Source organism: Pogonomyrmex barbatus, unplaced genomic scaffold, assembly GCF_055798465.1.
Source record: "Pogonomyrmex barbatus isolate J1 unplaced genomic scaffold, ASM5579846v1 scaffold9, whole genome shotgun sequence".
Lineage (NCBI taxonomy): Eukaryota > Metazoa > Arthropoda > Insecta > Hymenoptera > Formicidae > Pogonomyrmex > Pogonomyrmex barbatus.
The window spans coordinates 5054134-5078615 of NW_028297193.1; the positions used below are offsets into that span (position 1 = coordinate 5054134).

The window sequence follows — 24482 nt, forward strand, 5'->3', positions numbered from 1 at the left end:
CTTGCTCGGCTCGCTCGCTCGCTCAGTCTCGCGCCGCGCCGAACGCGCATGGCTTTGTTTAGTGACGTCACGGCAACATCAGCTGTGAGGGCAGCGCGCGAGCGCGGCGTCCGTCACCGCGTCAAGCTGGGGCGCTTCCGGGTGAGGGCGCGTCATATCTACATGTTCGCATGTCAATTGATTTTTTTATCTTTCTAAAAATTTAAAAGAACCGAAAAAGAGATTTGAGAAAAGAGAAAGTCCAAGTCCTCTCTTTCTCTTGTGTTCATTCGCATTTGACGATGAATCTGGATCAAGACAGGTCTGAATCAATGCGTTCGAACGATTCTCACCTTAAATGCGAATTCATAACGCCTGTGATGTCTGATCTGCCATGTTATAATTATTTTGAATATTTGGGTACATTAATTTATCTTCATTTGCAGAACACGCGAAAGAGACGCGATGCGATAAAAATAATATCTGTTATATCTTTATATTCTATATTCCGCATTCAGATGTCATCTGTTATCGGCAGCAGAAAGTTCCTCGACGGATCCTCTGATTCTCTCGTACAGCGGCGCTCTCTGTTTTTGTATTATATAAGTATCGAGTATCGAATGAATCGAAGATCATAATTTGTAAGTTAAAGAATATTTAAAATGGGTCGCACGGAAACTTCAATATTTTTACTTCTAATTATGCTTCAATATGTATTCAATATGTATATCCAATATTTTTTCAAAAGTCAAACCGATCAATTCAATTTTTTATAAATTTTAAATTTTATCAATTTTCTTTGCTTTATTTCTTTTTATGATCAATTTGTATTTATTTCCACCAATGTAGATTAATTTCAATTTATTTTTAATTTAATTCTTTATCCTTTTCTAATTCTTAGAAAATTAAAAAATTAAATTAAAAGATTTTTATACGAAATTCTGAGGATGTTATTCATAGTTCATTTTATTCAAGGACTGTCTTAAATAATGATTTATAAAATATTAAGATTCTGTAAATTGTATATATTGTATGTAATGTAAAATTTTAAGTATATCCTTAAGACAATCTAAAACATAATAAATAACTATTGAATATGAATATTGGCCTGAGAATGAGGAAGTTCAGAATTAATCCCTAAATTATTCTTTTTACAAAAGAAAGCCGAATCTTATAATCATAATAAGTATTTTTATTGAAAAACTTATTCTTATTCGTTAAACTTCTATATCCTATGGAAAATGAATCAAAAGATTTATTAGTTTCTTGTTGTTGCTTAAAAAAGAAATAAATTATTTCGAGATTAAAATTAATTTACATTGATAGACACGAAAGATTCATGTACCAATTATCTATTTCATTAAATTTCTCTTCAATTCTCTCTCTCTCTCTCTCTCTCTCTCTCTCTCGAATTAACAATTATATAAAATTAATTAGATAGAATTAATAAAATTTTTTTCCAGGATTTGAATTCGCCTAAGATTTATCATCTGATTCCTCCTGGAAAATTCATCGCTGTTAAAAGGGCGCCTGAAAAGTTCACTTATCCATCCGCTACTGATCTCCGGGTGCACATGACGTGGCGGGCATGCGAATCGGACCGTCACGGCCACTGACAAGCGGAGTAGACGCGCGCTCGCGGATCGAGTAGTCCGAATCGCTTCGCGCCGCAAGCAAATCGCTCGTCAAGCGCGCAACATGCTCCTCGCATCGCTCTGATTGAACGTCACGAACATCGCTGTTAATGTTGTACGGTTCGCCCGCTCGATTGAAGGTACGTACAGCGTCGTGCCGTCCCCGCATCCGCGTTTCACAATCGTGGGTAAACGCGAGCTTATTTATCACGTTGCGTATATAACACGCGCAGTTTAGCGCGCATTTGTGCGGCACGTGCTCTCGTGCGACTCTCTCTTTTCCTCTCTCCTTTTTCTCACGCAATATTTTATCCTCATGCTGCCCAATGACAGGAAATGGATCCAGGTATTTATTCGACCGTGTCGCACCGTGTCCTCGCATTGATGAGGTCGTGCATGAAGCAAATAGCGGATTAAATTAGATAGATTGTGTGTATCTCTCAAGTTTTGCCGTAGGAAACAGAAATTTCATCGGACATATGACGTCACCTATGTGGATGTGCAGAAACATGTTCTTATCAGCACTATCATTCTAATGTTTACATTAAAATTGAGGTGCAGTCTACTTGGGACGTCTCGAATCTTAATCGATTCTGCGTGTGCAATTCCATTCTGGCGTGATATCAAGAGAAAATTTATACTTCAAAAATAAAATTTGCATGCATATGTTATATTGCTGTCAATTGTATATTTTAATTATCATGTCCACATCATGATTGTAAATATGTGCAACATAAAATATATTATAAAATAAGGAATTTTACCTATTTATATATGTAGAAGTAACATGTCAAGTTCTCACAATGCTTCTGAGTGCCAGGATATTCTTCCTTATTGCATCATAAAAGAGTAATTTCATGAAAGAGTGATGAATGTCCCTGTTTCTTTATATTTGAACATTATCTTATGCAATAGAAATCTTACTGTTTACATTTCCTGTGCTTACATTTACTTGGATAAATTCGCTGGCGATAGGAATCTCTTATTTAATCGCAACAAATCTTTTTATCATTGTTTGAATTGTGATATCTTATTTCTGTATGTAATTCTATTAATTAATATGTGAATAACACATCTTTATTTTATGATGCAACATGTGTGATTTGTTAGAGAATGTGGGCAAGGAGACTATTCTGAAAGTGACAGACTGGTTGCGTGGAATCTGGGAAATGAGACGGCGTGCCGGTGGACCGGTTCAGCAATGGATTGACTCCATACCGTCGTCCGCGAAAACGGACGTTCCCATCGCGAGCGAGTGCCAAGAGCGTAGTCCAGACCGAGAGCATGAATCGTTAACACCAACCGAGCCTAAGGACATTCCATTTTCTAAGGACCAGAAGCCTCCACGTATGATTGTATCGGCGCCTATTAATGTTCCTAGTTCTCCAGCGATGAATACACCGCCATTACCAAGGTACTCAGAAGTAGGATCAATAGATATTCCTATTTTTACCATAACAGTATATTGAAATGCAAATGTCTGTGTGAATTTTTCAGTTCACTTCCTCACAGACTGGCACGAGATGCAAGCTTTCAGTCGGACAGCAGTCACTGCAGTAGCGTCGAGAGTTTACTAGAACTGCGAAAAGCGGATCCGGCAGCGATTCTGCTTGATCTCGGTTTTGGCGGCAGCACAGCCTGTCAGGAAGAGAACGGCATAATTTCTCGCATTCCTAAGAGATTCCTACAGCCATCATCTTTACGAGGCATCGACGTAGATGAATTTCTTAAGCAACAACAGGAGAGCAATGAATCTTTTGATTCAGTGTCTTTAGGATATAGAGGCCTAACAGGTAAAATAAATTTTTCAATAGCAATATTTATAATGAAAATTATACTACAAGATTCAACTTTCTTTTGTAGAAGGGATAATTTAAGAATAATTCTCAGATATTCATAGTTAGTTCTTATATATATTTAAAACTGTCTTAAAGATTATACTTAAGATCTTACTCAGTTGTAACATCTTAAATCATTACTTAAGACAGCCTTGAAATAAAATGGGCTATGAATATCATCCTCAGAATCTCATGTGAAAAATAATAAGAATCTTAGAGTTGTAAGGTTTATTAGTTTAGTATTATCATAAACGAATTAATGACAACTTTTTATAAAGTTGATGAATTATTATATTTATATTTCTGGATACGGAATATATCCGCAAACGTTTTTCCATATAATAATTTTGTAGGAAGCAATAGCACGCCTACACGTGTCCGACAGCGCAGAATCTCCGGATCAAGTAATTTTGTAAGTCGCGTGAGAATTTGATCGGAACTGTTTTGATGTATTTCTTTAAAATTAGTCTAAATTTAATTTAAAAACATATAGTTTTTGTTGTTTCTGTTTTTCATTTTAGTAAGCATTTACATTATCTTGTTTTTGTTTATTTTGTTTTTTAGTCAATAAATGATGTTATTTCCATTTGTAAAGGTATATATTTTCTTTTGTATTTATATTATTTTGTGAAGACATTACGCTTCTTTCAAAAATTTCAAAATAATTTCTGTAAAAGACATATATGCACAAAAATAGTTTTTATTGTAGACGTGCAATTAGTTATGTGTGATTTAGTATTAAATTAATTTGCATGAATAATAATAAAGTATATAAAGGTAATATCATGATATAATGCTTAAAAAAAAGTACAAATTGAAAATGCGATTATTAACGATAGAGCCAAAATATCTTTTCTAATGATATCTCTTGTATAATAAAGTAGCATTTAACATTTGAAATTATGTACAATAATGTTTTAAAAATATGCAGCCAGTAGAAGTAGAGCATTTATTAATGCAAATCGTTATACACTATCTTATATATCATTCAGATTGTATATGTTTTTTTATTTTACTTTGTGTATTTTATGTGTATTTTATGTACCCTATCTAATTTTATGGATTATTATTATTAATGGTTGCGTTCAGTAGAAAAAGCAGCTTTGCAACTATTGTAAAATCCTTCAATATGATTGGTTTACATTTAGATTCATAAGGAACTAAGGGCAAAAATCAATTATAGCAAAGATTTTTACAACAGTTGCCAAGCTGCTTTCTCTGCTAAACGCAGCCAATGATTTGAATATACAAAAAGATGTATCTCATTTTTTATATTTTTGAAAGGATCGCCATATGTAGCTCCATCGGAGATTGTGCAAAAGATTATGGAACGCTTACGGGAGCACGATAGCCATGAAACGGATACGAGTTTGTACAATTGCGACCAGTACAGTTCAAATGTGCAAAATGGAAAACTTTCCGTGTTGTCTCCCGATAACAGGCAATTCTTGGAACGATCACGTTCCAAAAGTCCCGATATGCGCAACAAGCGTATGATCATAGGTAAAAATCTGAGTGTAAATAATCTTATATTAACATTTATATCATTATTTAAAAATTGACAAAATGTTTTTTCTTTCTTGCAGGACAAAAGTCATTTGCTTTCGGATGCGATGGAAATTTAATCGAAATACCTACCAATAATACGAAACTTATGTTGAGTGATACGGAAAATGATCGTGATAGTACATTGGATATCGATGAATCTATAGAATTAAAGCAATCTCCAGAAGAAAGTATACCATTCGAACATCGATATCTTTCAAAGAATGGCAAAAGACTAGCGAAACAATTATCATTTGATGATACCGTCGAATTTTTTGAAACTGACCAATTATCAAAAGACAATCGGAGGACCTCGAATAGTTTAAATATTGCTCAAAGTGGCACAAACATAGATAATAGAGAACAAGAATGTAATGCACCGGATACAACTTTCAACAGTTGTAGGAAACACGAATTTTGTGATACTCGAAGGGCTAGCGATGGTTCGTTCGACACTAAAACCTTAGAAAATAAAACATTTTACGGAGGACGTCGTTTTAGCGATGGCGCAATGCGTGTTATTGAAAGTCAAAGCAAGGAGTATACGTTAATGCAAAAAAGAAGAAGTCTCAGAAGACAGTCCAGAGTATGTGATACAACCGCAATGACTTGCGATCTAAGTCCTATTAGATCTAGTATACCAGATATAGTAATAATAGAACCTAATGTAGATAAAGGGAAAACATCAAATGACGTAAATGATAATACACATCAATTAAATTTATCGGAATCACTCGAGAATAAAAGCGACTTAGCATTAAAAACAGATTCTTTACTTTCAGAATCTTTACTTAGAAAACCTAATTATATGCCTTCGTCATCAAATGTTAGTGAATCTATCGATAGATTAGAATGTTTCGAAATTGCACACGAAGATTCGGCATCGAGTGATCATTCTTGTACGGACGATAATCAAGTTTGCTGTTATAAAGCATGTAAAGATCGCAAATATGATAAAAATTCTTTGGACTGTTGTCGCATTGACAAACGAAAGTATCGGAAAAAGATGGAAAAAATTATGCAGGAAAACAAAAGATTAGAGGATATGTTAGCAAGAAGTAGGAGAGAGGTGGCAGAGATTCGCGATATGCTGAGCAGTGTATTATCAGTCAGGATGGAACCGGGATTTTGAATGAAATGTTAGAACGATTGCCAATTTCGGTAAAAGCAAAACTATCATCTTGTGATATAGACCAATACGTGTATTAGAAAGAATTAATACTTATAGAATTTTGGATTTTCTATTTAACGTTTTGAACTGATCTATTCTATTTTAAAAATCAAATATTTTCGAAGTTCATTTTTTGAAAGATATTAACAAAAGATATTTCTATAATGTACATATATAAAAATGATCTTTTAGCATCTATTTTTATGTAAAAAACTACACAAACAGAAATATGATACTTAATTATTTCTGTATATAAGGGATACAATAAATTTATTGTTATAATCATTATTATCTTTTCCATGAAAGGAGAAGTTTAAAAGAAGATAGATTTATTATTACATTATATTTTATCAAGATTGGCATATATGTACCATGATTAAATATAGATTTTGATTGAGAAAGAAAACTTATATCAAGCATTTATATTAAACATATCATTGATATTTTGGGATTAAAAAAAGTTTACTTTCATAAACATTATCAGGATAATTGGAACATTAAATATGAGGTCCAATTTTGTAAATTAATGAATTTTTCGTCACTTTATTTGAACTTTTATACAAATTTGATTTTAGTTGCATAAATTTATAGTAATTTTTTTCTTGAATAATTTATCCAAGACGATTGATTTGATCTTACATTATTTATATATATATATATATATATATATTATATTTTGAATCTTTTTTTATCTGAAATTTTATTTGTTACATTGTAAATCATATACATTCCCATTACATCCATTAATATTTGATACATTTGTTAAGTTTGAAATGTTAAATTAATATTTGTTACTGTGTAATTACATTTATTGTGAATATTTCTAGCTCATAGTTGAAAAGGAATAGTGTTATAGTTTTATCTTGTTCATGTTTGATAGAATTTTTCTGTATAATTTATTTAATATATTAATCATATAATATATACGTATGCACAAAAGACAGATTAACTGTAAGCTGAGAAAGCACAATCGAAATAATGAAAGTTTGATACTTTCATTACTTTCTCAATAATTATATTCATAAACATCACAAGAAATGCTGGCCATTCCGTACTTTATACACAGAAAGAACTTGAGATCTAGTCTTTTACAACTTTATCAGCACAGCGATATGTTCAACTATTAATTATTAATCTTTTGCTTTTTTCTTATATCGCAATCAAAATGTGCTTCTACGGAATTTCCAAAAAATAGTTCATGTAGGTTTTGGGTATCAATTATCAAGAGAATTAATTCATGCTGCCATATGGGAGTAGTTCTTAATTAATGATATATTTCCACATATCACACTATAGGCATAGATGATATATATTAATTTAGCTTTAATCTAACAACATAATCAATAACTGATATATTAAAAGAAATTCTATTTGTGTCAAAATAAAAAGATGATCTAATTTCAAATAAAACAAACTGTTTTAATGAATAACAATTGCTATTGTTTGAGCACATTTAAAACAAAATCAAATAATGCGATATATTCATTCCGTTGAGATCGATCAAATACTAATTATTTAGCATTAATAACAGAACATTATCTACTATATATTGGGAAAGGATGAAATAAAAGATATTAAATACATTAAATTAATATCTATATATATTATGAAATGTATATATATAAGTCTGTCCATTTTTTACTTAATGTTTAAAATGCTAACATCAATTGGAAGTTTACTTTATATTACTAAATGTGGTTTTATTCAATTTTCCTCAAGTCAGTATCGCTTAATAAATGAAAACATATTTTATTTTGTCATGATATAATAATAAGAAGAAGCACAGAATTGTATGATCATCCAATTAAACCGATTGAATGAGAAACTTTGGAACGTCAACATTTACATAAGAAATTTTCCATAATGAACATCCACATTTTACATGATAAATCAGTCTATCTATGATATATTTTCTGAATTCTTACACAATTATCAAATCATGAACTCCTACTAAGACACGTATTATTTATATAAAGTACATAGAAAATAGTTATACAAACATAAGAGTATTGTAGAAATAAGATACAATAATGTATAATTGTGGGAGAACTCAATAAATATTTACCACAATCAATTTTATCATTTTTTTTTTACATATATTAACCATAGTTTGCATCTATCGAATTTATCAGCTAAACACGCTGCTAAACGTACCATTTATAACACTTCATAGAAACCAACGGTTTATACTACAAAATACCCAAAATCTATTTCAAATGTTTTTTACTTCTCAAAAATGTAATCACGAAACTATGTCATATTTTTACAAATTGTTAAAAATTGAAGTAACGTAATTTGCAGATATATCGAGATCAAATTTCTTCTAACGACAGAGACAAAATACGATCATCAATAATAATAAGTTAACTTTGTACACAAGTGATTCTCTTTGTGAGCCCGATAAGATATAAATGCAAGTTGCTTAATTCTGAAAATTTTTGTTATATTTTACAATTAAGCAGATACAGAAAAACTGGCCTAGCGTCGCCTGTAATAATTATGAGAATTTTTTTTATAAAAACGCTTGTTCTTTGTATCATTTGACTATCGAACAATTTTTTAAATTTAAAAAAGATGTAATCACATTTTATAAAGAAAGTAATATATATATATATATATATATATATATATATATATATTACTAAAATATGAAATTATTTCATTTGATGTAAATGAATAGAAAAACGATAAATTAAATTAAGACTTATATATATATATATATATATATATATATATATATATATGTCTTAATTTAATTTATCGTTTTTCTATTCATTTACATCAAATGAAATAATTTCATTTATTTCTGACTACAGGCGCGCTTGAAATAGCCATATAGGTCACAAGGCCAATGCTGTTTGTGTCTGTAGAGTTTAAATTATAAATCGACTAACAGTGACATTACGAAAAAAAATCGAACATCAACATGCATTCTTTACACTAGGTAACATTGAATTTTTGTCGAAGACGTAAAACATTCTTAAATCATCGGGTGTTGCATTTACTAAACTTCGTAAATGTGACGCATGCTTGCTAGTTCTCTTGGCAATTGAAGCTCACACATATATTCTCTCAGAGGTATCAATTATAGCTAAAGCTACCCCCAGTAATAAACTCAGAGCCATGGTCCATCCAATCTTATATTTTAAATATGAACCTGCTACACAATACCACGTCATAAACTTTATCCATTTGTATGTGTAAACTGTAATATGTTTCATGTATGGATAGTGTACATGTAGATGTGGATGTTTCTTTTTCTTTCCTTAACATATGTTTCCTTAAGTATATAAACAAATAAGGGCAAACTCGATCTAATTTAGTCTTCTTTATCATCCCTGAAATTAACAATAAAATTAGTTAATATTAATATTGCGATAACATGTATCGTATATATATATATATATATATATATATATATATATATATATATAAATTATGAATTGTGATGTAACAAACAACAATTACGTACTTTACAACTTCTTGTGGTTGCGATGGATCAAAATGAAGTTCAACAATTGTCTCTTGTCTACTTTGCACTTTAAAGGATACCTGAACTGCTATGTAATTGTCTTTGTTACTTTGTTGCCATCCAGAATACTAAAACAAAATGCAATTTTTATATGAATTATTTATAAAGACGATTTATCAAAATCACATTTATTTTTATATAATATTGAATAATACAATGAATTATGGATCAGTCCAGGCAAATGATAGACTATTATTTTTAATTCTGAAATGAATTGAATGATATTATTTACCGTCGTTGTGCTTTTGTACAGTACTTTTCCATCTTCCTCAAAAGGTAAAAACTTTTGGAGCAACGCTTTTCCATCTATCCTCCACAAGGTTGGATAAGGGCTCGATTCTACATCGGATTTACCCTTACTAGATAAATTATCTTCCTTGTTCTTTTTAGATTCGAGATCAGCTTTTGCAAGAACGAACGAACCAGACTGTAAGAAACACGAATGATACAGATTACGTTTTAAAAAAGATATTACCAATTCAACACTAATCTTAATTGTCCAATGTCTCACCGTATATTCTTTTGGTGTCTCTCCTGATTCATTGTAACTGTTGTCATCGGAATCCTCGTCCTCTTCATCCTCCTTTTCATCGTCATCTTTCTTAGAACGCCTTTTTTTCTTTGGTTTTTTTCCTGTATCAGAATCAGATTCTTCATCCTCTTCTTCCTCATCCTCCTCGAATTCATCTTCTTCTTCCTCATCTTCTTCTTCAGAATGCTGTCGCTTTTTTGCTGTTCCTCTTGGTGGTCTTATTTTAGTGCCACCCTGTAAAAATTATATAATATTAATTAATTTATTATATAATAATAATTAAGATAGGATTTTTTCCTTTTTTTCATCTACTTTTCTCCATTTTATAAAAATAATATTTTCTAGTTTATTAATATGACAAAGCTCTATGTCTAACAATCCATGATCAAAATCATTCAACACTTCTTTTTGATCAAACTTTGATTAACTTTGATTAACTTATCAGTGATTAATAAGTAATATTAACTTGACAAGGTTTATTAATAAAAACATAAAAGTATTTTTATTTGACATATAAAAAAAAGAATCGATTATGGATAAGAAAAAAATTATATTTAAGTTTCCTTTTAAATAGTTTTATCTTAACCATATCACTCAGACCCTTGTTAAAATTGTTTCTATCAATATAGAATGATTTCAGATTTAATTTATTCTTTATATTTAAAAATTTTTAGAATAGAAAAACACAATACAATAATTTAAATGAAAATTAAAATTAATCTATATTGGTAAAAATGACATAAAAATTAGAAAAAGATAGAGTACATTGAACTAAGATTGAAATTAATCTACATTAATCTACATACATAGAAATAGATATCAAAATTGAAAAAAGATAAAAAAAATAAGTTGAGTCAAGATTAAAGTAAAGGAAGTATACTAAAATGATGAATCAAAAAATACAGTTACTTTTAGCATACAATTGTGCTATTCATAATTTACTTAGATAATTTAATTTAATTTAATAGGAATTAAAAGTTTTTATAGAACATATTAAAAAAATGAATTTACAAATATTAATTCTTGGTTGAGATATAATAAAAAAATATATTTATTATACGTATATATTTTTATAAAAACTCTTTTTCATAGTCGATACAAAAATTTTCTACAGACTTTCAAAATATATGATTTTGGTGATATTTCAATTTTAAATGATGTCGCACTCATTTAAAATTGAAATATCACCAATCAATTGTGGCTTTTTTAAAAAATAACAATCAATTCAATTAATTGTGGTTTTCTTAAAAATAATAATTTTCAATAAAATGGCGATCATCTAAAATTGAAGTTACGATTTTTCAATAAAAATTTTCTTTTTTTGATTATAAAATAAAAAAAATCGATTTTTATATCCATCACCCTGTTCCCTTTAATCTTTAGTAGCAAAAATAGACATAAAAAGATCAAGATAAGAGCAGTTATTCTTTTTTTTTTCATCAAGGAGACGAAGTCCCGACTTTCGTGTTCTCTTCCGGCCGGTTTGAAAGATCGCCGACCGGCGCCACTGACCGGCCGGCGACGATGGCCGCCGCGGAGGGGTGCGGGACGAGAGGACCAGATCCAACGAACGAACGGTCCGATCTCGCGAGATACGCCGGGACAGCGCGAGCGGGCTGCCGTGCAGGAAGCCGCACAACGCGGTCTCGAGAACAAACTCAGCGTCGAGATGCGCCGAGGATCTTATCTCGCGAGCGTCTTTCCACGGCAGAGTGACATGAAGAGAGCAGCCGTCGCCACCGTCGCCGACGCCTCGCTTCATTTCGCAATCTCGCGGGAGACGCGGGTATGTTTCATTTGGCGCAAGTCACATGCGAGGATGAATGCATTCCAGGTGGGGGCGAATTGACGCGGTCGGCACAGAAATCTCGTCGCCGACATGTTCGATAAATATCCGTCGCTGTGGCCATCGCCGACGATGGTCCACGGTATAAGTCAACCGCTGTCTCTCTCTTTCTCTCTCTCTCTCTCTCTTTCTCTCTCGTTAGACTGGCCCTCGATCGCGCGGACAGCACGTCCCGACGGAAGAGTCGACTCCCCGTGACAAGTGTACATGCACGCGTATAATTCCAACGAGGACTTGGACGGAGAAGCCTCGAGCAAACATGTCGATTTACCTCGGTCCCGGGCTCCGGAGTCCACTCCTCTTCGGAGGCGCCTTCGACCTCCGGATAATCCGGATCGTCCACCTCGTAATCGTCCTCGTCTGAGTAATCTTTGATCTTCTTCATGTTGCCTTTGCGCGAAATGTTTGCTGATTTTCCGAAACACCGTCCGCGGGAAGAGCGTTGTTAATGCGAGTCACACGCGTTGACGAGGACACGGCGAGGAGGCCGACGTGCACGGCGTATCGCAAACAATATGGCGGTCGGTAAGGGAGGAGAGAGAGGAGGAACGCTCCCTTTATTATCGCGAATACGCGGACGGCGTGGCGCCGCGGCTGCAAGAGTCGTCTCCCGATGGCAGCACTATTGTCTCCTGAGAAGAAATCGCCCATCGCCGACGGACGATGCTAGGAGTGGGAGAATTAGGCATGTTGGAAAAATAAGATAATAGACTTACTAATTTCCATTCTTAAAATTCTTAAAAAAGATAAACAATAAATTAAATCACGATTAATCTACATTGTTAGAAATGGACATTAGAAATGAATGTATCATACATTGAAGTATTGGCGAAAGTATAAACATTTCTAAACAATTTAGAAATTATTTAATTTTTTAATTTGCACCAATTCTTGTTGAACTAAATAGTATATTTAGAACATACTTGGAATATATTTTGTTTTAGACACAAAATATATTTTCTAAATATTTAATTAAAGCAAATTAAATAATTCGGTATATATTAATTGATTTTTATATTTCATGTATTTAACTTATTCGATATTTATAACTTATAATTATAATTAATAACTTATAATTATTTAATTATTAATTATTTTTGTTTTTTTTTTGTATTAAAAATGTTAATTACAAATACTTTCTCTTATGAAGAGATCTTGTTGCTTCATTTATACTTTTAATTTCTTTATAATCTAAATCTATTTATTTGATGGTTCAAATAATGTAAATATAAAGAATATATTCTTTTTAAATTTCAATAACTTTTTGCTACTATTGTACACACGGGACAGAAATGTCTTTATACACAAAATTAATTGTGAATTCAATTAAAATTAATGCTCTATAAAATTTTAATTGAGTTACGTTAAAAACAAAAAAGTAACTTAAAAATAAAACTTATTTAAAATTAATTAAGTTAAGATAAAAGTTATTAACTTTTTAACTTCATTATTTAACTTATAACTTATTAACCAATTATTATCCAACTTTACATTAAATTAATGAAGCTTAACGACAATCCTGGCTAAACTCCGAACTTAAATCGCGATTGATCTCTTTGAAAATATCCATAGCGATATTCTGATAATATATCAATATCATTTATCAATATCATATATTTTAATTATTATTAATATTTAATTATTTAACATTATAAAGGAAAGAACTATATCAGAAAAAGAGAAACACGAGTTGAATTATTTAAAATTTTAAATGCGGGCGATTCTGTCGATTTAATTAATCGCCGATCAAGTTGTTCGAAGTTGTATTAATTTATTAATAAATAAACTAAAGAAGTTCTTTTTATTCTTTTATCATTTTGAAGAGACAAGTGAAATTTTTTTGTTTTCGAACATAATTACATTACGGAAGTGAAATTTGTAAAAAAGCAGAAAAAGTTATACGATAAAATAATTTTATGGAAGAAATTTTTAAAATATATCGAGTATTATTGATGAAACGTTATTTATTATTATTTATTTCATTTGTTATCAAAATCTAACTTAAATCTTCGCGTCTATTGAGTCAGTGAAGCGACCAAATCCTCTATAACCAGATTTTAAAAAGTTACATAGCCGGTGAATAAACAATCTGATTAAATCATTGAGATTTAAAAAAAGATAAAGATATTAATTTCCAAATAACAAGAAAGATATAACTTCCGAATCATATGGTTTATGAAAAATTAACGACATCCTCCATGGGAACATCTTGATGATTGCTAATAATTTTTCGGACTCATGCACGATCGGGTCGATATGGGGGTTGACGCGTGCGCCGACGCCGCGTCGGGACGCCATACCTCTTGTACTTACGGTGATGGCGATACCAGCAAAAATCCTGACGCAGGGGTAAAGAGCGGACAGGAAGGAAAGATGTTCGAGCTGTACGGTGTTAGTAAGGATGGCATGGTCTACCGTTCGCCGCCTCCCAGAAGAAAGGAAGTCGACATCCTGGAGGTAGGTAGGGCTACGCGCATCTCCAAAGATTCCTTGTTAATTACGAGGAGAGAAAGAGATAGAGAGAAGGAGCTTCCTCCTAATTGACCTGTCTGCAGATCTGCGAGACCCCAGAGAACATCCGCTGAAATATTATTTATCTCCCGTAATTGATGACCGAGCTAGCCATCACGCACACACACACACATATACGCATACACGCAACGCTGCGTGTGTCGCCTTGGCTCGACTTTTTTTCTGGAGCAGCAAAACGACTATTGAGCTCAATTATAACACCCCCGAGGGATTGTTTATTTTATTTCTCCTTATCGTGACGGGAAAAGATGGGAAGGAAAAAAAATTTAGAAAAAAGACCTCTTAGAAGCTTGAAAGCTATATACATCTTTGTCAGAAAAAAGAATTTTAATTACGCAAAATATGCGAGTGTCTTTTTAAGAAGCGGATTTTTTATGACGAACGCGAGACTCAACCGGAAGGATGACGTGAGGCTAAGTCGCGCGAAACTCAAACGAAACGTTGATTCATTGACAATGTTATTTTTACAACCGTCTGCGGAAAGTCTCCCAGGGATATCTCATGCAAAATAGTTTTCTATATTTATTTCTTCGCTCAAGGCGGACATGTTTTTCCTCGTGATATGCGGTTCTTTCAATTTACGAGCTACTAACTTACCGGCGACATTCGCGCAACGTGGATAATACGCAAAGATTATACAATCGTTGCAATCTTAGAATTTAATTCACGAGGACAAATGCAGCTTTGTAAATTGTTGCACTTTTGCAGACTTGCTTGCAGCTCTCGCCAGAACTCATGAGAAAATTGCCTAACGGCGATGCACTGCACCACATCAAGGACACGGGTGTCTCGACTTCCTTCAACAAGGCTAAAGAATCGCCAAGAGAGAGCAGTGAGTCCATATAAAAATCATTATTGTACAGGATAAGATTAACATGTCTGAGAAATTCATCGTGAAGTTTCATCTTACGTTTTGGCAATTTACAAAATTCAGAAAGAGAACAGTTTTGCTGACAAATTTAAAAATTTAGCCGAATGTAGATCTAAAAATAATTTTTAGATCATCAAAATTATTAAATATGATAATAATACTGCAAACATTTTTTTGATCAATTGGATGTATATATATATATATATATATATATATATATATATATAATAATTGTGAAGGCTGAAAACTATTTTCAAATCTATATCTGACTAAATTTTTAAATCTACTAGTAAAACTGTTCTTTCCATATGAGACATTACAAAAGCTTGTATAAAAAACTTTATATCAAAATCAAATATAAAAAATATATTTCAAATAATTAGCTAATCTTATAGCTAAACAAAGCGAAAATTTATAGATATTATTTAAATAATCATATAAATAAACAATATATAAAAAGAACAATTTCTGAAGTATTTAAATTTGGCTATTAAAATAATTATGTAAAATGCTATGATAATAATATTTACAAAAATTTTTAATATTCTGATAATCTATTTAAACGTCGTACGTAATTATTTTGATATTCCAACAACAAAATTATTTTTAAATCTGTTTTTGATTGTATTTTTAGATTTGGCAGCAAAATTGTTTTCTGTGTGAGAACTCACAAAGTTTTGTATAGAAAATTTTATATATCAAGTATAAAAATCAAGTATAAAAATATACTTTAAATAATTTTATAACAACGCAAAAATTTATAGATATTATTTAAATAATTATTATATTATTAAATAATAGATGGAAAGAACAGTTTTGCTGATACATCTAAAAATTTGATTACTAAAATAATTATATAAAATATGATAATAACATTGCAAAAATTTTTAATATTCTAAGTTTAAACATCTATTTAATTATTTTGATTCCACGAAATTGTTTTCAAATTACTTTTATATCTATTAGCATTTTTAGATACTTCAGCAAAGATGTACTTTTTGTATGAATTTCTTTTCATATTAAGTATATATTTAAACGTACAATTTGTATTAAATTCATGCACCTGATAGCAATCATAATTGCTACTATCAACACAAAGTGACGACCGGCAAAGTATTAAATCAGATTAGCATGGATTTAATTCATAGCGTTGTGCACGATCGTCGAGCACTTTCTCGATTATCCTATCATCCTTGGTCGTTACCGACGATCGAACAGCTTCGTTTCTTTCGTTTCTTTCTTTTCTCCAATTTTGCACGTCAACGAGCTTATGTAAAAGCCTTCACGAGCGAGGAGAAGAAAAGCCATCGCGATGAAGAACGACGAGCGTGGCGAGACGCGACGAATGACGGTCTCGATGATTTGGTATGATTTCTATTTACGGCTCGGCGATCTCTTCGATTGCAGATCGAAGTTTTGGTTACGGTGATTTCACGTACGAATAGATACAATCTACGCTCGGCTGATCTTCCCGGTCTGAGAAGATTCGGCTGCGGTTATCCCGCCGTTGGTTTCCGCAACGGGCTGCTTTTAAACAAGTCACTTATTCATGGCGGATAATTAGCATGCTAGAATTATGTCAAAATCGTAGATATTTACAAATAAAATATACAAAAAGAATAGTTGTATTAAAGTAATAAAAATTTGATCAGATTTAAAAATAATTTTGTTAAACCATTAAAATAATTTTAATCTTGTATTGCATTGTATCTCTTAATTTAAAATGTTTTTTTCTTGATTGAAAATAAAACACTTTAAATTACGTGCTACGTAGTACACGATTAAGAATGTATGATTTTTAAACTGTTTACTAAAATATAAAAATGTTTGCAGTATTATTACTTAGCTTAAACTTTCTACTTAATTTTGGTCCAACAAAGTTATTCTTGTTTGTATCCGACTAAATTATTAGATACTTTAGCAAACTTCTATTCTTTTTATGTATTTATAAAATATGAAGATTTAAAAGTATCTAAAAATGAAAATGTTTTTCAAATATTTTTTGAGATATTTCTTTATCATTGACATAGACATTATTGTATTTATTTGTTTTAAAAATTGAAAAACTATTTAATTATCTTTAAATTAAAGATGTTAATTGAATTTGGATATTGAACGATGTTACAGGAGGAAGTGCTGTGAGACGATGGATAGTAATGACTGGGTTCTTCTTCCTCGGATGTGCCTTAGTGGCCGGTGTAGGTCTACCCCTCGCCTTGGAACTCCGAAGTTCTCATCTGCTGGAAGCCAGATTGCAGGTGGTCCGAAGAATGCTCTCAGAGACTCCACTGATCGATGGGTAACAGTTGTATCTTACGTATAAATTAACAGAAAACATACTTCACTCTGAATTAAAATAGATCTCTAAAAATAATCTCTCGGTTACGAAATTTCTTGGAGAAGTTTATTCTGAGGCTTTAGTGCCAAGACTTTGTCAAATAAAGAGGATTCCGTTCAATCAGAATATTTTCTTTGAAAAAAGAAAAATAAAGAGAAAAGATGCTAGAGATGCTATTATCACGAATCGCACGAATCATCTGTCAGGCACAACGATTTCGCTTGGAACTTGCGCAAGCACCGTGGCAGCACGAAACTGGATAACTTCCCCTTCGACGAGGATCTGTCGCGCAACAGCAGCTGGGGTCCTCAATGGCAGACCGATCTAATCCGCTTGGAACAGGGGATCGTCGGGGCACAATTCTGGTCGGCCTATGTACCATGCGAGGCGCAGTTCCTCGACGCCGTGCAACTCACCCTCGAGCAGATCGACATCGTGCGTCGACTGACGTCACGCTATCCCAAACGCATCAGGCTGGTGAGGACGAGTGGCGAGCTGGAGAACGCACATCGGGACGGGGTGATCGCCAGCCTGGTGGGAATAGAGGGTGGCCATAGCATCGGCACCTCCATGGCGGTGCTGAGGAGCTTCCATCGACTGGGCGCGCGTTATATGACACTGACCCACAAGTGCAACACTCCATGGTGAGTTCGACCGTCGGGAGATTAACGTCTCTACGCTCGCGAGACGCGCTCATGAGCGTTGCACGTTGTAATGACAGCGGAAAGGAGTGAACCTTGGAAGAGCAAATTGCCATCTTGTATTAGCTAATGTTCGCTTTCACATCGCGCGGCTTATGTTTACCTTAATCGTTCGAATTGTTTGATGAGTATTTTGACGTTTATTGCATCAAGCAATTGACTCATCGAATTAAATATAATTAAATTAAATAAGTAACATCTTGGTTCTGTCGCAGGAAGCTATCGCAATTTTCGCATTCGTGCGATCTCAAAAAGATCAATTGCGCTCACATTTTTTCTGCGTTGAATTTTTCGTTCGGATTATACGAGAGATTTTATTTCCAGGGCGGATTCGTGCTCCGTAGACGATCCGAACTCGGACGCACCCTCCGATTTTCACAGCGATGGTCTCTCGCCGTTCGGCAAGGCGGTTGTTCGGGAATTGAATCGACTCGGTATGCTCGTAGATCTTTCTCACGTCTCGGTGAGGACGATGCAGGATGCCCTCGCAGTGACAAAGGCGCCCGTTATATTCTCGCACAGCGCTGCCAAGGCTCTCTGCAACTCTTCGAGCAACGTCCCGGATGATGTGCTGCGGAATTTGGTAAGAAAGAGGAAATTTTCCCCTGGAATTCTTATACATGGATGATTGTTAAACGAGCATACATTGAAGTAATTGCAATAAACATTATGGAATTTATCAAAGATAAATTTATTTATTTCTTTAAATCTCTCAATCAAGCATCTTATATTTTATTGCCTGAAGAATCAATTTTCTTTAACATTAAAATTTTTCATCAATTACTTTTTTTATTCTGATGAAGTATTAAAATCACAAAATTATAGAATTCTATATTTTAATGCAAAAAAGAGTATTCATTAAAAAAAATAGAAGTGGACAAAATGTAATACTTAGAATTTTCATTGTTCATTAAATAATCTTTGTTATAATTTTCAAGTTGAATTTGTCTGCCTAAAATTTTTAATTCTTTTTGAAAACAAGAAATTAAGTGACGTTTATTGTGGTGACACAATATTTACTTGAGGATTAATCATTGCGGTTTTCATCTCTGTTTCTTCTAGTCTCTCAACGGTGGTCTGGTTATGGTCAGTTTCGACAGCGCGCATTTGAGCTGCGGCGATAAGGCCTCTATGTACGACATCATAGGTGCGTAAGTAACACGGCGCGAGAAACATCAAAAAGATCGAGCGTCGAAATTGTAAACGTCAAGATAAGAGATGAACCGAGACACAACGCCTGTGTTTTTACAGCTCACATCAATCATATCAGACGGACAGCTGGCGTGAACCACGTGGGCCTCGGTGCGGGTTACGATGGAATATCGAGGTAGTTAAAGACGCCAATCCACTATCATATCTTTATTGTACATTGGTAACACCGGCAGCACTAATGCATCTTCATGGAAATTACGTAACACAGTTGCTTTTCAATAATTTTCCGAGCAACGGCTAACGATTTTGTTTGGTTTTACCTATTTCTTATTTGCAATTATTTAAAGCTCTCAAAACATCTCTTTATAATAATTTCCAATAATTCCGCTAATTTACCTTATTACTTTAAAATCAACAAGATGTTATATCTAATTAATAACTATTTCGAAGAATAAGAATAACATATTAGACAGAACCTTCTGCTTCTTTGCTACGAGAATATACGTTTACGATTGCTCAACCCTCTATCTACCATCTGTGTCTATTAAACTTGCATTTCGTAACGCTCGTCTATACAATGATAGAATAATGATTTTTGCTTTCTGCACGTTTGACGTACGTATATTGATGTACATTATGCCGTTATAAAAGATTATCATTTTATTTTACTCTATTGTTTGCGCTTTCCGTACGGAGATCTGGACGGACTTGAGCAATAAAAAGATTAAAGGAAACGTTTGCACTTATTTAGGCCACCGACGGAATTGCCAGACGTTTCCGGTTACCCCTTGCTACTCGCCGAGCTGACCAGAGACCGTAGATGGTCCGCGACAGATATAAAGAAACTTGTGGGCGGAAATCTGTTGCGCGTCTTCAAGGAAGTGGAGGATCACGCGGCGACCCTGTCGCATCAGTTTCCGGCGGAGGAGTGGATCCCTCAAGAGCTCATGGAGGACAGCGCCTATTGCAGATACCACGACACATAGAACCATCTTTTGTTTGATTTCTATGAGATGTTCTCTCATGTAAAAAGAAACGCACGTCGATCGTCTTTGTACCTGGGGACGCTCCAACTGTTTTACATTTTTAATAAAGTAGCGGTAGATCTTTTTCTCTTTAAAATTCCTAGTCTTTTTCACTCCACGCAGTCACGGTAGGATTATATATAAGTGAAAAATCGTTTCTTTCCTCATTTGAAATTCTCTTTCATTGGATGCATTATGATTTGTTTGACGTCAATCGACTACTCACGACTACAACGAACTACTCATTTTCCTGAAGATTCTTCTTCCTGGAAGAAGCTTGCATGTTCATTGTATTTTACATTAATAACATTGTAATTTAAAGATTCTTGGTACGATACTTAATTTCTTAATATATGATTTTATATATTATTTTGACTATATAACTTTCCCTTTTGAAATCGTTCTTAACTTTGATCGACGCAAAATATCGAATTAATAAATTCGATAAACATGTTTGGAACTGCTTTACGATCGGTCCAGTTGCATCACATTCAATTGCGCTTATGATCAAAATGGATATTAACAGTTAAGTCAATTTACTTTATCTTACACCTCTCCTCTCCGTGTCTAACGTCACATAATATATGTTGAAGCAATTATTTAATCTCGTACAAACATACATACGGTACGTACACGAGCGTGTACGATGTTACAGCTAACAGAGGCAGACAGGTCACAATATGCCAATTACATCGTTTAATTTTTAACTTGAGGCTTATATTTCAATCGGGGACGGCGCCGTAAATAATCGGGCTTGATCTGCCATTTGAATCCCGTACGGTTCTTTAAGGACAACAAATAGGTTGCGGAAGTTTCGACGCTGTTTGAATTATTCATACTTATCCGTGAGAAGCTATCTCGATAAGACTATTAATAGTCTCTTTGTATACACGTTTTTTCGCGTCGCTCTGATTAACAATTAATCTCAGATTATGATGATAAAATCGTTGAACTTGAAAATCGCTTGCGAACAATTTGCTGGCACGTACCGACTATTTAACAATGAGGAAAATTGTCCCGAGGAAAAAGAAATTATAAATATAAATTTATATTTCATTTTCCAAGTTGCAATAAATAAAAAAAAATATCTGAAATACTCACACAAGAAAAAGAATCAATCTTGAATCAAGATTATTCTCTATAAGTAAGAATAATATAATCTTCTTAGAAAAATTTTAGTTTTGTATTTGATTGAATTTATATTGCGAGTATAGATATTTTCATAAAGCCAAAATAATACTTGCATCAATATAAATTCAATTAAATCAAGACTAAAATTTTTAAGAAAATTATAATATTCTTACTTAAAGAATATTTAAGAACTCTATAAGAATATTGATTTTGATTTAAGATTAATTTTTTTCTGTGCAGAAGTGAAGTTATTTTTTTCGACGGAAAAATAAGTTTATAGAAGTATAGATATTTGAAATGTAATATAATAAAATACTGTAATTATAATATAAATGTAGGTCATCCTACTAAAGCGAGTGGTAGAGTAACAGTTTTGCTGACAGAAACTCTCTTGATGTGATGAAACTTATTTGACATATAATTCGAGCGCATCGCAAACAAGATACTCCTAAATTAAAACGAAGTTCAGTAGGCAATGACTACTGCAGAATGGAGAACTTTACACGCTCTATCTTTCAAACTTCTAACGATGTATTAATTGAAATTCGTGAAATTATCAGACATCTTTATGTTAGTCACGTGCATTTTTTAAATGTCAGAGATTATTACTTCTAGCACTTTCTACGACAGATAAGAACAAATTAATTCTAATAGGATACTCCGCGTCGCAGACGCGCTAGTTCTTACATTTTTCAGAAATCGTGAAAGTACTGCATTGATAGATACGACACGCATCGAGCTTTTACTTTCGTCGTTGTTAAACTTGTTCTCGCGATCTGGGTCATGTGCAACGGTAGCAATATTTTTGCTTTTGAAAACAACCGGAGAAGCATCACTCGATTACTTTCTTCTCTCGAAGCGTTGCCCAATAGTCCGATCGTAAGCGTATTCAACGAAGTGCATCGTGTCGAGTTTTGGGCCTTGTTGACGGAAAAGTAAATTGTTCGATTACATTTCATAATGGTTTTTTACGCTCGATTTGTTATCGTATTCGATTGATTACGTCGAAACAAAAAAAAAAAAAAACGCAATTAGGTATTGTTTTCTGACACTGACATAAGGTTCGTCATCTAAACCGCAACTTTTTACTCTTCTCAAGATCTCCTCTCTCTCTAGAGATTGCGAATGGAGTTGCAAAATGCTGGATAAAGAAATCATATTAAAAAACATCATATTTATAATTCTATAGCATATAGAAAAATTAAAAAATTTTAAAATAAAAAGTTAATTGCTAAAAGTATCAGTATGAAATAAACATAAACTTTCACTGTGAATGGTCATTTTACATATACTTAACATATAATATTTAGATAAAACTTCTCTGGAATCAATATAATTAAATCTTATCCTGCTTCATCTGAACCTCATATTCTATGCGATTATTAATTACACGAAAAAAAGAAAATTTCATTAAAATATTTGAAAATTTAATCAGATGTAAAATTTAATAATAACTTTATTGAGCCATTATAATAATTATTTCAAACGTTCAAATTAGTTACTAAAAATTTTTACAATATTATCATCACATTTAACTATTCTACATAATAATTTTAATATTCCAACAAAATTATTTTCAGATCTACATCTGACCAAAAAGTTGTTAAATATTTTATAAAGCAAACTCGTTCTTTTCGTATGATAATCCTCTTACAGTGGGCTTTAAAGAATCAATAATCTATATATTATCGATATTAAACGGCATAATGTTGAATTCGCGTGATTATATATCGCGTTTCTATGGGCTAAAATTTTCCAGCTACACTCACATTATTCTTTGCGAGTTCTTCTTTTCGGAGCGATATTTAATTTATACGTGACTACGTGTCGCGCTTTGACGGGCTGAAATACAGCTGGCGACGATTTTCGCCAGTTCCTCTTTTCGCCGCGCCATCAGCGTCCACGCGACCGGAGCGTTCGCCAAGAAGCGAGCCACCGCGGAGATGAGGATGCGCATGCTGGCCCGACACGACCCACGCGCTCGCGAGGCCGAGGGGAGCACACGGTCGGGTCAAAGAGGCCAAGATAAATTGCAATCTAATCCGCGGGAGTAAGCCGGGGCCAATTAAGATTCGTTGCGCGTCCGCAGGAAGAGAGGAGTGGCGCCGCGCCGTGTGTGCCTGGAACACGATGCGCGGCACGGCGTGCTGTACACCTCCCACCTCCGAGGCCTTGCGGCAAATGCTGATGGACTGTAAAATCCTCGTCTCTTTTAAAACATGCCGCCGAGGAAACGCGAAGATCTACGACGCGGACCGATCAGGATCGACAGCACCGATGTGCGCCGTCGTTGAGCGCCCGCTCGGTCCGAAGTATCTAAAAAAAATTTTTTTCGCGCAAATTTGGATGGTATTTTTGATCACTATATGTATAAGGATTATGATGTCAGTATCATCTTGGTTAAGACTTTTAAGATTATTTATGAATTTTTGAATTGACATATGTGATAATGCATTGTAAAAAAGAATAAGATTATTGTCATAAACATTTTAAGAAAACAGGATAAATTTAATAAAATTAATAAAGATATAAATGATGCAACAGAAAAATTAAATTCTAATAGAGAGAGAGATTTCTTTAACGGAAATTTATTTCTGAAACATACAATTTTTGTACAAAAAACATAATAAAATTGTCAAATAATCTATAATGTGC

The 24482-nt window shown here is 33.1% G+C and overlaps 3 protein-coding genes across 4 annotated transcripts; 2 read left to right on the plus strand and 1 right to left on the minus strand.

The window, feature by feature from the left end:
• Positions 1 to 5: 5 nt before the first annotated feature.
• olf186-M (Ki-ras-induced actin-interacting protein-IP3R-interacting domain olf186-M) lies at positions 6 to 8239 on the plus strand. Of its 2 annotated transcripts, XM_011641755.3 has the most exons (7): positions 6 to 141; positions 1443 to 1753; positions 1947 to 1959; positions 2724 to 3027; positions 3111 to 3406; positions 4736 to 4954; positions 5038 to 8239. In XM_011641755.3, exons 2-7 carry the CDS (start codon positions 1724 to 1726, stop codon positions 6126 to 6128), a joined length of 1953 nt encoding a protein of 650 aa, XP_011640057.2. In that variant the 5' UTR covers positions 6 to 141; positions 1443 to 1723; the 3' UTR covers positions 6129 to 8239. The 2 variants fall into 2 exon arrangements, with proteins under 2 accessions (XP_011640057.2, XP_011640058.2); XM_011641756.3 differs by lacking the exon at positions 1947 to 1959.
• A 1050-nt stretch (positions 8240 to 9289) lies between these two features.
• LOC105429114 (uncharacterized) lies at positions 9290 to 12628 on the minus strand. Its single transcript, XM_089084999.1, has 5 exons — positions 12349 to 12628; positions 10211 to 10465; positions 9932 to 10126; positions 9640 to 9767; positions 9290 to 9505 (listed from the first exon to the last, which is right to left on the minus strand). The coding sequence occupies exons 1-5, from the start codon at positions 12460 to 12462 to the stop codon at positions 9487 to 9489; spliced, it is 711 nt and encodes a 236-aa protein (XP_088941125.1). The 5' UTR covers positions 12463 to 12628; the 3' UTR covers positions 9290 to 9486.
• Positions 12629 to 13950: 1322 nt separating this feature from the next.
• LOC105429049 (dipeptidase 1) lies at positions 13951 to 20793 on the plus strand. The gene is made up of 8 exons (XM_011641752.2): positions 13951 to 14534; positions 15318 to 15441; positions 17608 to 17779; positions 18025 to 18462; positions 18844 to 19102; positions 19582 to 19666; positions 19771 to 19846; positions 20423 to 20793. The coding sequence occupies exons 1-8, from the start codon at positions 14316 to 14318 to the stop codon at positions 20655 to 20657; spliced, it is 1608 nt and encodes a 535-aa protein (XP_011640054.2). The 5' UTR covers positions 13951 to 14315; the 3' UTR covers positions 20658 to 20793.
• Positions 20794 to 24482: the final 3689 nt, after the last annotated feature.